General features: G+C 40.6%; 1 protein-coding gene and 2 long non-coding RNA genes across 5 annotated transcripts in view; 2 read left to right on the top strand and 1 right to left on the bottom strand.

The window, feature by feature from the left end:
- The window catches only part of LOC143688775 (uncharacterized), a 61,195-nt gene extending 53,430 nt beyond the window's left edge, over window positions 1-7,765 (top strand). Inside the window, exon 4 of the long non-coding RNA XR_013178287.1 lies at window positions 7,534-7,765. This is a non-coding gene — a long non-coding RNA (uncharacterized LOC143688775). The remainder of the gene's footprint in view (window positions 1-7,533) is intronic.
- Window positions 1-12,865, bottom strand: part of TPD52 (tumor protein D52) — a 115,618-nt gene that overhangs the window by 43,559 nt on the left and 59,194 nt on the right. The window contains exon 1 of one of the 3 annotated variants that reach the window (XM_077167058.1): window positions 8,654-9,131. The exons of the other annotated variants lie outside the window; for them this stretch is intronic. Within the exon in view, the coding sequence (XP_077023173.1) occupies window positions 8,654-8,777 (124 nt within the window). The 5' untranslated portion in view covers window positions 8,778-9,131. Of the gene's footprint in view, window positions 1-8,653; window positions 9,132-12,865 lie in introns of those variants that run through there. 3 annotated transcript variants of the gene reach the window in all.
- The window catches only part of LOC143688771 (uncharacterized), a 33,350-nt gene continuing 32,869 nt past the window's right edge, over window positions 12,385-12,865 (top strand). Inside the window, exon 1 of the long non-coding RNA XR_013178284.1 lies at window positions 12,385-12,584. This is a non-coding gene — a long non-coding RNA (uncharacterized LOC143688771). The remainder of the gene's footprint in view (window positions 12,585-12,865) is intronic.

Consider the following 12,865-nt stretch of genomic DNA (forward strand, 5'->3'; position numbering starts at 1 on the left):
ATTGAGGCACACCACAAAGGGCTAAAAGGTCTGCCATGGAGAACAACTACTAAATAACCAGAAACAGTACAGAACAGCTGCTGGAGCCACCATAGTGACCAGATACACAGCATACCCCAGTCTGGACCAGCTGGACCGGCTGCGAGCACCCCCCAAAACCGTGAGTCCCCAAAGCTGTGGCGGCCGGCACCCCTCCGCCACAGGTCGCTTCCCAGAGGGAAAAGGAAAGGACTTTACCAGCAGCAGGGACTGGGCACAATCAAATGCCAATTGTGGAACTAATTAACAAATTCTGACTACTAAAAATAGGCCCCCAGCTTAGATGAACCTGATCAAAGTGGAGGTTGCTCATTTTTGCCCGGGTACCAAGGGGGCAGGACTGACAGAAAAAGGGGGGGGAAAAAAAAAAAAGAAGGAAACAGAGGTTTATGTGGCTGTGTATCTACAAAGGCTTGACTGCCTCTGGATACAGCGGCAGGACTTTTCAGGCTGCAATTGCCCCAGGCATAGGCAGAAGTGAGCTCTGTTGGGGGCTTATCTGGAGCTTGTGCCTTCCCCAGGGGAGAGGTGAAGCCCAACTCAGGTGGAATCCCTCCATCAAGGAATTCAGACACCAGGCCTTGGTAATTTGAAGCCATTAAAATCAGCCTACAACCTCTTCTCTGTCTCCACCATGCCCCCAGCAGGGAGAGTCTGCCAAAGTTAAAGGTACAGCATCATCTTATGCTGGTGGGACCTGCAGTCAGACAAGCACCACATACTGGGCAGGATAAGAAAAACAGAGCCCAGAGATTTCATAGGAAAGTCTTTCAACCTGCTGAGTCTCACCCTCAGGGAAAACCGACACAGGTGACTCTTTCCTCCTGATAGGCCAGTTTGGTCTGGGAAAATCTGGCTAGGGTCTATATCTAAGCAGATGCTCCTAAGTGTGTGTGGGGGAAGGGCACCACACAAGCAGGTCAAGAAACAAGAAAACAAGAACTGAAAAATTCTTCTCTGTTAAACAAAACTTAAGCTAAAGGTCCAGATAAAGCTGAACGGAATGTCAAAGAACAGACAGACAACAAATTCATCCAGCAAGAAAACCCTAGGTAAAAGAAGTGAAAGCAATTTTCAGAATAAACTAATTAAGGTAATTAAATGCCTAGATGCCAGCAAAAAAAAACAAATCACACTAGGAAAATTGAATATATGGCCCAGTCAAAGGAACAAATCAACAATTCAAATGAGATACAGGAGCTGAAACAATTAATTCAGAATGTACGGACAGACATGGAAAACCTCATCAAAAACCAAATCAATGAATTGAGTGAGGATATAAAGAAGGCAAGGAAAGAACAAAAAGAAGAAACAAAGTCTGAAAAAACAAATCACAGAACTTATCGGAATGAAAGACACAGAAGAAGAGATGAAAAAAACAATGGAAACCTACAATGGTAGATTTCAAGAGGCAGGACAAAATTAGTGAACTAGAGGATGGAACATCTGAAATCCAACAAGAAAAAGAAAATATAGGGAAAAATATGGAAAAATATGAGCAGGGACTCAGGGAATTGAATGACAATATGAAGCACATGAATATACGTGTTGTGGGGTGTCCCAGAAGGAGAAGAGAAGGGAAAAGGAGGAGAAAAACTAATGGAGGAAACTATCACTGAAAATTTCCCAACTCTTATGAAAGACTTAAAATTACAGATCCAAGAAGTGCAGTGTACCCCAAGGAGAACAGCTCCAAACAGACATACTCCAAGACATTTCCCAATCAGAATGTCAGAGGTCGAAGAGAAAGAGAAAATCTTGAAAGCAGCAAGAGAAAAGCAATCCATCACATACAAGGGAAGCCCAATAAGACTATACGTAGATCTCTCAGCAGAAACCATGGAGGCGAGAAGACAGTGGGATGATATATTTAAATTATTAAAAGAGAAAAACTGCCAACCAAGAATTCTATATCCAGCAAAATTGTCCTTCAAAAATGAGGGAGAAATTAAAACATTTTCAGACAAAAAATCACTGAGAGAATTTGTGACCAAGAGACCAGCTCTGCAAGAAATACTAAAGGGAGCACTAGAGACAGATACAAAAAGACAGAAGAGAGAGCTGTGGAGAAGAGTGTAGAAAGGAAGACTATGAGTAAAAGTAAAAAGAAGGAAAATTAGATATGATGTATAAAATCCAGAAGGCAAAACAGTAGAAGAAAGTACTACCCATGCAGTAATAACACTGAATGTTAATGGATTAAACTCTCCAATCAAAAGACATAGTCTGGCAGAATGGATTAAAAAAACAGGACCCATCTATATGCTGTCTCTACTCAAAGGACACGAGGACAAGGACACAAATGGACATTTACACACCACAATGTTTATAGCAGCATTATTAACAATTACCAAGAGATGGAAACAGCCAAAATGTCCATCAACAGACAGTTGGCTAAACAAACTGCGACATTTACATAAGATGGAATATTATGCAGCTGTAAGAGAGAATAAAGTTATGAAGTATGTAACAACATGAATGGACCTTAAGGACATTATGCTGAGTGTGATTAGCCAGAAACAAAAGGACAAATACTGTATGGTCTCACTGATATGAACTGACATTAGTGAATAAACTTGGAATATCTCCTTGGTAACAGAGATCATCAGGAGATGGAAATAGGGTAAGATATTGGGTAATGGGAGCTGAAGGGATACAGATTGTGCAAAAGGACTGAATATAAAAACTCAGAAATGGACAGCACAATATTACCTAACTGTAATACAATTATGTTAAAACACTGAATGAAGCTGCATATGAGAATGATAGAGGGAGGAGGGCTGGGGCATAAATGAAATCACAAAGAAAGACGATAAAGATTGAGAGGGTGTAATCTAGGAATGCCTAGAGTGTATAATGATAGTGACTAAATGTACAAATTTAAAAAATGTTTTTGCACGAGGAAGAACAAAGGAATGGCATTACTTCAGGGTGCTGAAAATAGATGGTACTTAATATTTTAAAATTTCAACTAATGTGTAAGACTAAAGCAAAAAATGTTTATTTGGTACAAATCTATATTTTGACTAGTGCATTTCCTAATATAACTTACATAGATAGCTTGGTTGAACAACATAAGTACACGGAACCTTGGGTAAGATGAGATTTTGTTGGTTTGTACAGAGTGATGCCCCAATGAATCCCAGAGTGATTTGATCAGTGAGTGGAAAAGTATTTGCAAAGTCTCCTTCAGGGAATGGTGAGAATGGGGGAAATCTCAACTTCCCCAAGTTGAATTCCTGATATTCTCACAAGCAGTGTGGACAACCAAAGCTATAGGCTGAGTCCCCAGTCTTTGGGTTTGTTCATATGAAACTTAACCCCACAGGGGATAGGTCAAGCCTACTTAAAATTAAGCCTAAGAGTCACCCCCAAGAGAACCTCTTTTGTTGCTCAGATGTGGCCTCTCTCTCCAGCCAACACAGCAAGCAGACTCACCACCCTCCCCTTGTCTACATGGGACATGACTACCAGGGGTGTGGATCCTCCTGGCAGCGTGGGACAGAAATCTCAGAATGAGCTGAGATTCAGCATCAAGGGACTGAGAAAAATTCTACAATGAGCTGAGACCCAGCATCAAGGAATTGAGAAAACCTTCTCAACCAAAAGGGAGAAGAGTGAAAAGAGATGAAGTGTTAATGGCTGAGAGATTCCAAACAGAGTCGAGAGGTTATCCTGGAGGTTATTCTTATGCATTAAGTAGATATCACCTTGTTACCCAAGATGTAATGGAGAGGCTGGAGGGAACTGCCTGAAAATGTAGAGCTGTGTTCCAGTAGCCATGTTTCTTGATGATGATTGTATAATGATATAGCTTTCACAATGTGACTGTGTGATTGTGGAAACCTTGTGTCTGATGCTCCTTTTATCTACCTTGTCAACAGATGAGAGGAACATATGGAATAAAAATAAATAATAGGGGGAACAAATGTTAAAATAGATTTAGATTGAAATGCTAGTGATCAATGAAAGAGATCAGTAAGGAGTATGGCCTGTAAAAAAATTTTTTTTCTGTTTGTTATATTTTTCTGTTGTCTTTTTATCACTTTTTCTGAATTGATGCTAATGTTCTGGGAAATGATGATGATGATGAATATGCAACTATGTGATGATATTGTGAATTGCTGAGTGTATGTATTGGAAATGTTTGCTTCTTATAATTTTTTTTAATTAGTAAAAAAATTTTAAAAAAAAATGTCTGCCATGCAGAAATTTGGGGATCCCCAGAGAGAAAGTAACTTCCATCCTTAAATTTTCTCTCTAAGAATCAGGAGATTTTATAAACCATAGATATGTTTGCTATTGAGACCGCTAAATGCCTAGCAGAATCAGGTGAAGACAATCATTAAGAAAATTTCAAAGCAATAATCGCATCCCTAAAAAAAAAGTGGGAATGACAGGGAGTAAAAAATTTTAATAGGTTAAACCAAATGGAAAGAAGAACTACGAACTAAGGAATTTCAGTTTCAGTTTTCAGTCTTTGTTTAGTTTCAAATATGGCAGCACTAACTTAAAATGTAACCTGTTTAAATTGTTCATATTTCCTGAAATCACTAGAAATAACCAAAGGTGCTACAAACCAGGGCTGCACTGCCCTGTATATTAGAAAATTCTTAAGAGAAAGAGTGTTTCTATGAAAATAGCATTTGGGAAACTATTCTCATGGATGCTCAGGAATGGGAGAGGAAATGCAAACAAGAACATCACCTGGCTATAAGGTGGAAGGGAAAGTTCAGGTCCAACCAATACATAAAGAATCAAGAAACCATCCCCCACGTTAAAACCCATGACCAAAAAAGAGGTTAGGCCTTAAATGATTAACATGTTCTATAATGTCCATTACCAGAGAGGCTGAAATGGTATGGGTTGTTTTTGTTTTGTTCTTAAAGAACTAGTTTGAAAATTGACAGATGCGTGATAGTCCCAGTTTAGGGTAGCTGCTAAACTCTCTGATTTGGGGACCTCACAACACCTCTCTTGGTCCTAATTTTCACATCTGTAAAAAGAACTACAGTATGAATTAATCCTTCCTAGTTTCATTCACTCATGTATGCATTCACGAAACAAGTATTTGTTGAGCAGTAGATGTACAGAACTCCAGCACTATTCCAGGTGCTGAGGAAAGAGGGAAAAAAAAAGAGAGAGAGAGCAAGAGAGATAAATAATGCCTACAATGGAGCTCATATTCCGAATTCTGAAATTTATTTTAAATCAGCATCTCTCAAACAAAAAGATGTGAAGTCAATTCTGCAGCACCAGATGAGCATTTTAAATAGAGAAAGGGAATAAAATAGCTTTAAAATCCCAGAGGACATCATATATAGTAAGGATAACGTCTGTTTCATAAATTTTATTTCAGCTTTACATAGATATTTTTATGTATAAGGCTTCTGGGTCAAAATGTATAAGGCATTTCTGAATACTGGTAAAGCCAAGAATTTGAAAGTCTATTTCTGTTCCAGCCACCGGACCTCATCTTCTCTACTCCAACTGCTGCTTAGGGGCGGCCCCACCTACAGCTCCATTACTTCCTTATTTGCTGTATATGACATTTGGGATAAATATTGAAGAACATGCTTGTTCAGATCAGTGTTTCCCAACCTTTCTGTGTAGGACTCCCTTTAACATCAGTCCTTTTGGGGTACTTCTTGTCTGCAGATTAAGTAAATACAGTGGCCAAAAGTGTCACGAACTTCTGAATGTATTTTTAATGTATCTCCATCTGGGAGCCTCTACATATAAATACAAAGAGCACAAATACAGGGTGATGCTATTCATTCATCTACATATCATTCATTCCATCTATGCTCCAAGCCTGATGTTCACACAGATTAGTTTTTCTCACGCTCTGAGGTGGGCAGAGGCCCTTGTCCCTGTCCCCCAGGACACAGAGACTGGTAATTACTATTCTAGATACCTGCTTTTATTTGGATATGTTAGAATTGCAGAGTTCTTACTAGATGACTACTCATGGGGGTTTCTGTTTGTGTTAATACCTTCTCTCCCACCTCCTTTTCAGTTAAAGCAAACTACTAAATCTGAGCACAGGTGGACTTTGCTTCTAGTTGTTGTTCATTTGCTTTTGAATTCCATGACCCCCATCTCCTACAGACTACTACTTGGAATTGAGACATTAATTCTTCAAATGCACCTAGAGAAATAACCTATGCTACAATTGCCTTCGTTTTAATAGAAAATACCTGAAGGCCACGATGTCTGTAAGAGGTGAAAGGAGGTGAGACAGAGATGCAGGAGACTGGAAGAGAACTACAAGGCAGCTTAAATCCTTCTGGGAATCACCAACAGCTGTCCAACAGAAGTCCACCTGAAACCCTATGACTACACCTGTCTTCTTCAAGCTTTCCATGGCCCCTAGTCACTTGAGGCTTTACTCTCTTATCGAGCTCTAACTTCCTTACTGTTGTTTAATAAAGCATTTCTTATACATTGGAGTTAGAAGGTGAGATACATGATCTCATCTCTTTAAAATCTGGGCACCTGGAAGATTCCAGCCCACTCTATTACAGAGGCCCAAGGTGGACCATGTAGACAGGGAAAGTGCATCCGGGTAGAAGCTTTCTAGCAATCTGACTCCCCATCAGGCTTCTAGCTGCTGCCTACCAGCCCCAACTTCTAAAGACCAGCTCTAACCCCTTCTCTGTTATTTTTCAGAAATTTTCCTTGTCCTGAAAATCCAAACTGTACCCCCAAAAGGTGGCTACCAACCACAACCAGTAGATAGTTGCTTTAGCCCACTCCCCACTGTCAGCAAATACACACACCTAAAATATTTACAGCTAGGTTTTATGCTGCATCCTTTACCATTCTTCTCATTTACTAATATACATGCTTTAAAAGAGCAAAACTTGACTGTTCTTCATTAATTTAAAAACAAAAAAGACTATGAAAACCTGGCTGCTTCTCCGGCAAGTTACAGAGGTCACTGAAACATCTCCCAGCTCGAGCTGAAAAATGAGGGAACCGGCCTGGGTGACTGTAAGGCTGCTTCCTGCTTTGTGCCGCCTGGTTCCCCTAAGACCCTCGCTGGTTCGCCCCTGGCCTTCAGAGCAGCCGCCTGGTGGCCCTCAGGAAGGAATACTGCTTCCACAGGCATGGCAATTTTGAGTTTTTCTATTAAAAAAATAATCCTACCTTCATATATTTTTTTAAATCCTGACTTTATGTATACCATTTCAGTGTTCCAGAACAAAATTCAGGAGTATTCATCAGCACTTAAATTCAGTAATACTACAGAGACTTAAGCCTCATTTTATCAAGGAGAAAAAATGAGGGGAGAAAAAGAAACTCAGGGGAGGCTTCAAGAATTACCTATGTGCTTTGTTCATATGAAACTTATCCCCACAAAGGATAGGCTAAGCCAACTTAAAATTGGGCCTAAGAGTCACCCCCAAGAGAACCTCTTTTGTTGCTCAGATGTGACCTCTCTCTCTCTCTCTCTCTCTCTCTCTCTCTCTCTCTCTTTTTCTCTCTCAGCCAACATGACAAGCAAACTCACTGCCCTTCCCCTCTCTACATGGGACATGACTCCCAGAGATGTGAACCTTCCTGGCAACATGGGACAGAAATCCTATAATGAGCTGAGACTCAGCATCAAGGGACAGAGAAAACCTTCTCAACAAAAAGAGGGAAGAGAGAAATGAGATAAAATAAAATGTCAATGGCTGAGAAATTTCAAACAGAGTCAAGTGATTATCCTAGAGGTTATTCTTACACATTATTTAGATATCACTTTTTTAGTTTTATATTGGAGAGACTAGAGGGAAGTGCCTGAAAACGTAGAGCTGTGTTCCAGTAGCCATGTTTCTTGAAGATGATTGTATAACAATATAGCTTTCACAATTTGTGTGATTGTGAAAACCTTGTGTCTGATGTTCCTTTTATCTACGGTATGGACAGATGAGTAAAACACATAGATTAAAAATAAATAATAGTGAGAACAAATGTTCAAATAAATTTAGTAGATTGAAATGCTAGTGATCAATGAAAGGGAAGGGTAAGGGGTATAGGAAAAAATAGGGGAAACAAAGGCTAAAATATATTGGGTAGATGGTCAATGAGAGGGATGGGCAAGGGGTATGGTATGTATGAGTTTTTTTCTTTTTCTTTTTACTTGTTTTTCTGAATTGATGCAAATTTTCTAAGAAATGATCATGATGATAAATACACAACTATACGATGATATTGTGAGTTACTGATTATATACTAAGAATGGAATGATCATAAGGTAAGAATGTTCATGTCTGTTTGTTGTTATTTAAAAAAATTAAGAAAATAATTTTAAAAAAAGTATTACCCACGTGACTGGAAACAAGTCTTCAGATTTCTCCTTGTTACCAGCTCACTGAACTCAAAGTGATCAGAGAACCTCTAATGCCTATATAAAAAACTAACTTCAAATATCAAAGTTCCCATCATACATATATTACAGTTAATGAGCCATCTCTCCCTCTACTGTGAACCTAACAGCTTTGTTAACTAATTTCAACACAGCAACACGGCATATCTTAACACTAATAATTTTAAAGCTGGGCAAACCCCAAGTTACATCAAGAGTTTATTACAGCAAACTTAATTTTACAAAAATAGGAATTACCACTTTCCTGAAGAGTAGGTGATCCAGGTGGAGATGAATTTCCACTAGGAGATAAGTAGAGATAGTTTTTGTTCACTCCTTTGTCAAAATCAAATGGCGACTTGTAGTCCTCATATAAATCCATTTCTCTATAATCCGTTAAGGACAAACACGGAATGCATGGCTCTGGAACTGCCTGGTATCATTCTTCATCTGAGTCCCGCGTAGGTCATATTCTCTCAGTTCACTGTATGGGGCAACTTTGTTGAGGAAATCCCCCCCAGGGCTTAAAGAACCTGCCTTCCCAGTCCCAAGTTCGCCAACTCCTTCCAGCAGCCTTCACGCCCTCAGGACAAGCAGACAGGGCAGGCTTGTTTAATAAATGACTTGCCCCAAACAATCTTAGGAAGGGCTCTATTCACCACCTGCAGTTAATTTCGATCAACAATGATCAACCTGGCAGGGGAGGGGAGCCTTCTTCAGCAAACAAAAGAAGGCCAGGTTCTGCAATATCACCTGGACGTACAAGCAGTCCAAGCAAAGCCAGACCCTAGCAGAGTCACAAGAAACTACAATTTATTTTCTTTTCAACCAGTCAGCTGACCACAACTACATTAGGGCAGGCTTAATCTTCTAGGACAAGGAAGGATTACGAGTCAGTAATCTCCCACAAATGCCATCTGGTTGATACTTTTTTTCCACCCTGGATTACAGTAGAATTCTGAAAGCCAGACTTTCCTGTTTAGCAATCAGCTTTCTAAGGATAACTTGGTACAGAAATAAAACAATATTTCCCTTGTTATTTCAGCTAAAGTAGAATCTGCACTGAACAGTTCAATTTGTCTCTCTCCTTTCCTTTTCTGGAAAGATGATGTCATTCCATGTATTGAGAAGAAAAGAATCAACGTTGAAAGTAAGGTTACAGGTATTCCTGCCCCTTAATTGTGTAACTAAGCCCATGGCAGGTGCTGTAATAAACCCCTGTGCAAACAGAGGAAAAACGGGTTTGCCTTTGCACAGCATGAACTGTAGTGAGTGGGCCACGGTTAGCTTGTAAAACAACATTTAAAAGTCACTTATTCTCACCTGCCATGCCAGAGACCCACGTTTGATTCCAGTGCCTGCCCAAGCAAAAAATAAATAAAAAATAATAAAAAAATTTAATAGTCACTTAATGAGCAGAAGTTTTCTAAACTAAATAGAGCGTTTGCTCACATGCGGGTCCTTGCAGTTGCTACTGGTTTTACACAAATGGTACAGCTAATATTAAGGAGGTAAAAACAAAGGTGGGCCTCCTTCGGTGGGCAACAGTTTTTCCCACATAACAACAACAAAAAGGCAGTGTTCTCCCTTTTCAAATTTACCTGATAAAAAGGGAACGCAATATCCTCACCCTGGATTATAAGTAAATATGCAACCTGGTTATATTTTAAGCATTAAAAAAAAATCTGTATCTAGCATACAAAACATACAAGCAACAAGATATTTCTACATTCATCTCAAGATTCATATTCTATATTTTCCTATTAGTCTTACGCTGTACTCTATTTTTTATTGCAATTTTATTGAGATATATTCACACACCATATAAATCATCCAAAGTGTACAGATCACTGGCTGTACTCTGTTTTTAGCAAAACTACACCTTTTTTATAATTTTATTTTTAACCAAAAAATCCATCTGTATTTTTCTCCTAAAAGATACCAAAATTTGGGAAACTACGAATGTTCCTTCCATATTCAGCAACAGAATATCTTTTTTTGTTATTTGAAAAGAGTGAACTGCCTGATTTCTTGGAATCCACAGTGTCTCTTACTATGATAGGGCAGGACCTGTAGTTATGTTTCTGGACTACTGTTTGGTGACTGGGCTCCTGAGCCCCCTCCAGAGTCTCCCTGCATTCCGTCACAAAATAACCAGTAGGAAAAAGCATTTTCCCAGTTCTTCTTCCCAGAGCCAAAGGTTTTAGAGGTAATTAATACAGACACACACACACAGCGCAAGTCACAGCCACCTCCAAACTTCTGATCATCCCTCAAAAATTCCATGTCTCTACGCCTCAGTGCTGTCATCCATGCTGCACCCTCGGCATGAAATGCCACCTCTTTTTGGCTTGCCAAGTACATTCATTCCTAGCACCCTCCCCACCCACCCTCTTCTCCTGAGTCTGATTCCCAGCAGCAGCAGCGCGCTAACTGGGTGGTGCCTGCCGACCGGCCCTCTGTGTCCCTCCCTCCCTTCACGTTCTCCCCTCCAAGGCAGGCTCTGAGCTCTCTATTGTGGCGCATGCTCACAAGTGGAATGAAAAAACACAGAAGGGCTTATACAGGCATCAAATGTCTTATAACTGGGGCTTTAGAGTCTAAGAGATGTCTAGCATTTTTATTCTATCTACTTAGGAGTAATCTTAGAATTGCTGTATAACATCCTGCTTCTCTGACCAGCTGTAATTGTCAATTTCTCTAGTCAGATCCCAGTCAGACATCCTGGCATTAGAAAGGTGGGAAGAGAAAACCAAGGGAGGAAGCTTGGGATGCATTAATGGGATGGCAAAAATTCAGCTAAGTAAAGATTCACAGACAAAGGGAGTTGAGAAAAGTAGAAACGGCAATGTAGCGTGGGGACTGACCACTAAGGGACTTGAATAAGAAACATTTACATTGAATATAATCCAAACTGTGCAAAATGTGCACACACACACACAAAATCAACCAACCAAAAAGAAAAGAAAACCAAAGCCAACACTGAATGTTTGTGTGTGTGCTGCATGGCAGAATTACATTCCATTCTTTCTTTCATGTGAGTATCCCATTATTGCAGCACCATCTGTTGAATTTTTTGTTTGTATTGGTTTCTTTTGTCTGTTTTGGGAAAGTACATGGGCAGGAATGGAACATGGGTCTCCACAGGGCAGGCGAGAATTCTACCACTGAACTACTACCCTTGCACTCCCAACACTGAATGTTTTCAAACCAGGCAAGGAGAGGATAAAAAGTTTTAACAAAGATAACTGTGGAAATGGTGTGTATAGGATGAGGAGGAGACTCAAAAAGGTTGCTGGTACAGTCCAGGCAAGAGGGAGCCTTTGTACCAGAGGCAGCTCTTTTTCTTCACATGAGTCTTAGTACTTCTGGCTGTGGACTATTTACTTGGCCCATGAAAGTACCCTGCTGGACATTTCCACATGTTCTTCCAAGGGTACTTCAAAATCAACATGCACAAGACTGTTTCTGGTTTTATTACACAGCCTGTTCCGTTTTTCCCAAGATATCACTATCTCTGAAGTCCCCGTACCTGAGTGACCCAGGCCTGCCATCAGAGGAAGAATCCCCAGTCCTTAGTGGGCCCTCCAATACACAGAATGGGCTTTCCTCTTTTCCCTCTTTCCTCCTGTCATTCACCACACCTGACCACACCTGACCACACCCACCTCAGGCTCACCTGGAGTGCTGTAGGAATAGAGACCAGGCCCAACCATACTCTGATTTCCTGTTTTGTCTATTTAGCATCCTCTTTCCATTGAGGGATTCCAATTCACCTGTTCCACAGGGGCCTCAGGTGGGAGTGTGTCACTGTTTGCACCTGTCCCTGGCTTTAGGGTGGGCCTGGGCTTCAGATCTGGTCCCTGTGGACATTCCACACCCTCATTCACAGGGGATGGCCTGAGGGTAGACGTCTACACCTACTGACCACACCAAGCCAATCAGAGGCCCTTTCTGACGTTTATGGGTGGTGGACAAGAGCAGCTCACCCCTGTACCCTGAGCTGCTGGATGTGGGTGTGGAGGGCCAGCACTCCTTCCCTCCTCATGCCAAAAGGGGAGAGAACCAGAGCTAATCAGTGCTGAGACTGGGAGGGGCAGAAGGAGAAACAGAAACAGCTAAAAGATGGGCCAGCAACAGCTGAACTCTTAAATCCAAGCTACCCCTGTGCTTCCCAGCTACGAAATGAGTAAGTCTCTGTTCTGTTTCACTTATGATTGGAAGCGGATCCTCCCCTTTCAAGAGAAAGAGTCCTATGCCACTACCTCCCAACCATATTTCCCACTATCCCCGTACCATGACTCAGCCAAACATGATTTCTCAGTTTCTGGAGCACATCATAAACTCTGTCTAGACAATTTTCTCAACTAAAGCTGACTTTCCCTATATTTTTGCCTGTTAAATTCCCCCCATTTGCCAAGCTCTATTTAATAAATCATATACAAATGATAAATACCCAAGGGATGTTCA

This window comes from Tamandua tetradactyla, chromosome 6 (assembly GCF_023851605.1).
Source record: "Tamandua tetradactyla isolate mTamTet1 chromosome 6, mTamTet1.pri, whole genome shotgun sequence".
NCBI lineage: Eukaryota > Metazoa > Chordata > Mammalia > Pilosa > Myrmecophagidae > Tamandua > Tamandua tetradactyla.